The following is a 1,632-nucleotide window of genomic DNA, read 5'->3' on the forward strand; positions in this document are numbered from 1 at the left end:
ACCCTGAACGTCTCCTAAAATGCTCCAGTGTGTAGGAAACACGCGGAGGTTCAGCCTGGCCCACCTGCTCGCTGTGACACGGACTGGAGCACCATGACGAGCCCCAGCAGAACCCCGGCGAAGCACATCTGGATGGCAAACACCTCCCTGCGCTTTCTCCGCCGGGCTTTGCTCCTCAGCATCACTCTGGCTCCGACGTCCGTCTTCGGCATCCCTTCAACCACCACGCCGGCCATGACGCTCTTCTGTCGGCGACCGCTCCCGCGGAACCGTCGATGGTGGAGCAGCGGTCCGACAAACCCGGACGGGGAGCCGAAGTCAGAGAAGTGTCCTGCGTGGGTGACGAACTTGTTCGACTGTGGAAGACAGGGCTGATGGAAGAGTCTGTAAAGTTAACCAGATTCAACCGGAAACTGAACATCCAGTAAGAGGTTTCAAAATAATAGATTGTGAGCTAAGCGGCGGTAATTTGACATAATATAGGTTTCTAGATAGATTTAAGACTGTAGTAGGTTCATTCTATAGATCAAGTTAATATAACTAACTAATAAAATGACTAACTAACTAAATAAATGAAAATTTGGTGTTTGAATTATTTAGATAATTATTATAACTATTTTTTTCTATATTTTCTGAATGAACGAGATTAGACCTAAAATAAAAATGAATAAACCAAATTATAATTATTGATTTGTTTTTTTTCTGAATTCAGACCCCTCCAAAACCCCCATTTTTTCTTGCTTTTAATTTCAAGAAAATACAGATTTTTCTGTACTAATCAGATCATTAAAAAAATAATAATGATTCAAACATCTGTTCTATTTGTTCCACAAAAGTCTGAATCTTTTACAATCGTTTTGCTAAAATAATTAAATGAATAAAGAAAACAATTTGTTTATGTAAATTAGCTAAATAAAGTTATATTAAAACCCAAAATAATAATTTTAATATTATTTTAATTAATATGTATCATATCTATTTTCTCACACACAAGAAGTAAAAGAAAAACATTTTCTTCTATTTCTGGATAATTATTTGGCTACACTGAACTCTCTTTATTTTTTCAGTGAAACCAGAAATGTCCTCTAGCCAAGTTTATGTGTATGTGTTTTCCAACATAATGGAGGTCATGAGATTTCCACAGTTCTCACAAAATAATAAACTAAACTAAAACAAAAAAACAAAAAAACGGACACATTTCTTGTTACTTGTAACATTGTGTTGTTAATCAAGAAATCCGCTGTTTTTTGTTTTTTTTTATTTAAGTTAAAGTATTAAGCTTTAGTAGATCGCGCCTAAATAAAAAAAGAAAAGAACAAAACGAACCTTTAATTCTGAAAAGCAGGCATTTCCGGTTACAAAGTGAGACTTGTGTTCTTGTTCTTCGGCGGTTGGAGCCAGACGCGGCTGGGACGCTGCTTTCCGGTGTGAATGTTCAGAGAAACGCCTGAGCTTCGTGGCTCGGATGCAAGATTCTCAGGAGATGTTACAGGATGAGGGGGACACGTGAGGAAGGGGGCGTGTTCGTGTGTGTGTGCCTGCGTGTCAGCAGAGAAGCACCGTGGACTGCGTCTTATGAGAAAATATCTTCAGTGAAGGGAAAGAAACATGAAGCTAAAATACTGAGCTCTG

The 1,632-nt window shown here is 38.8% G+C and overlaps 1 protein-coding gene across 1 annotated transcript in view; it reads right to left on the minus strand.

Annotated features, from left to right (window-relative positions):
- LOC121655186 (sodium/potassium/calcium exchanger 3-like) overlaps positions 1–1,412 on the minus strand; it is a 150,348-nt gene extending 148,936 nt beyond the window's left edge. The window contains exons 1-2 of the mRNA XM_042009661.1: positions 1,327–1,412; positions 65–356 (exon numbers count right to left, since the gene is read on the minus strand). Coding sequence (XP_041865595.1) covers positions 65–236 — 172 coding nt within the window. The 5' untranslated portion in view covers positions 237–356; positions 1,327–1,412. The remainder of the gene's footprint in view (positions 1–64; positions 357–1,326) is intronic.
- Between the last annotated feature and the right edge of the window lie 220 nt (positions 1,413–1,632).

Source organism: Melanotaenia boesemani, chromosome 16 (assembly GCF_017639745.1).
Source record: "Melanotaenia boesemani isolate fMelBoe1 chromosome 16, fMelBoe1.pri, whole genome shotgun sequence".
Classification (NCBI taxonomy): domain Eukaryota; kingdom Metazoa; phylum Chordata; class Actinopteri; order Atheriniformes; family Melanotaeniidae; genus Melanotaenia; species Melanotaenia boesemani.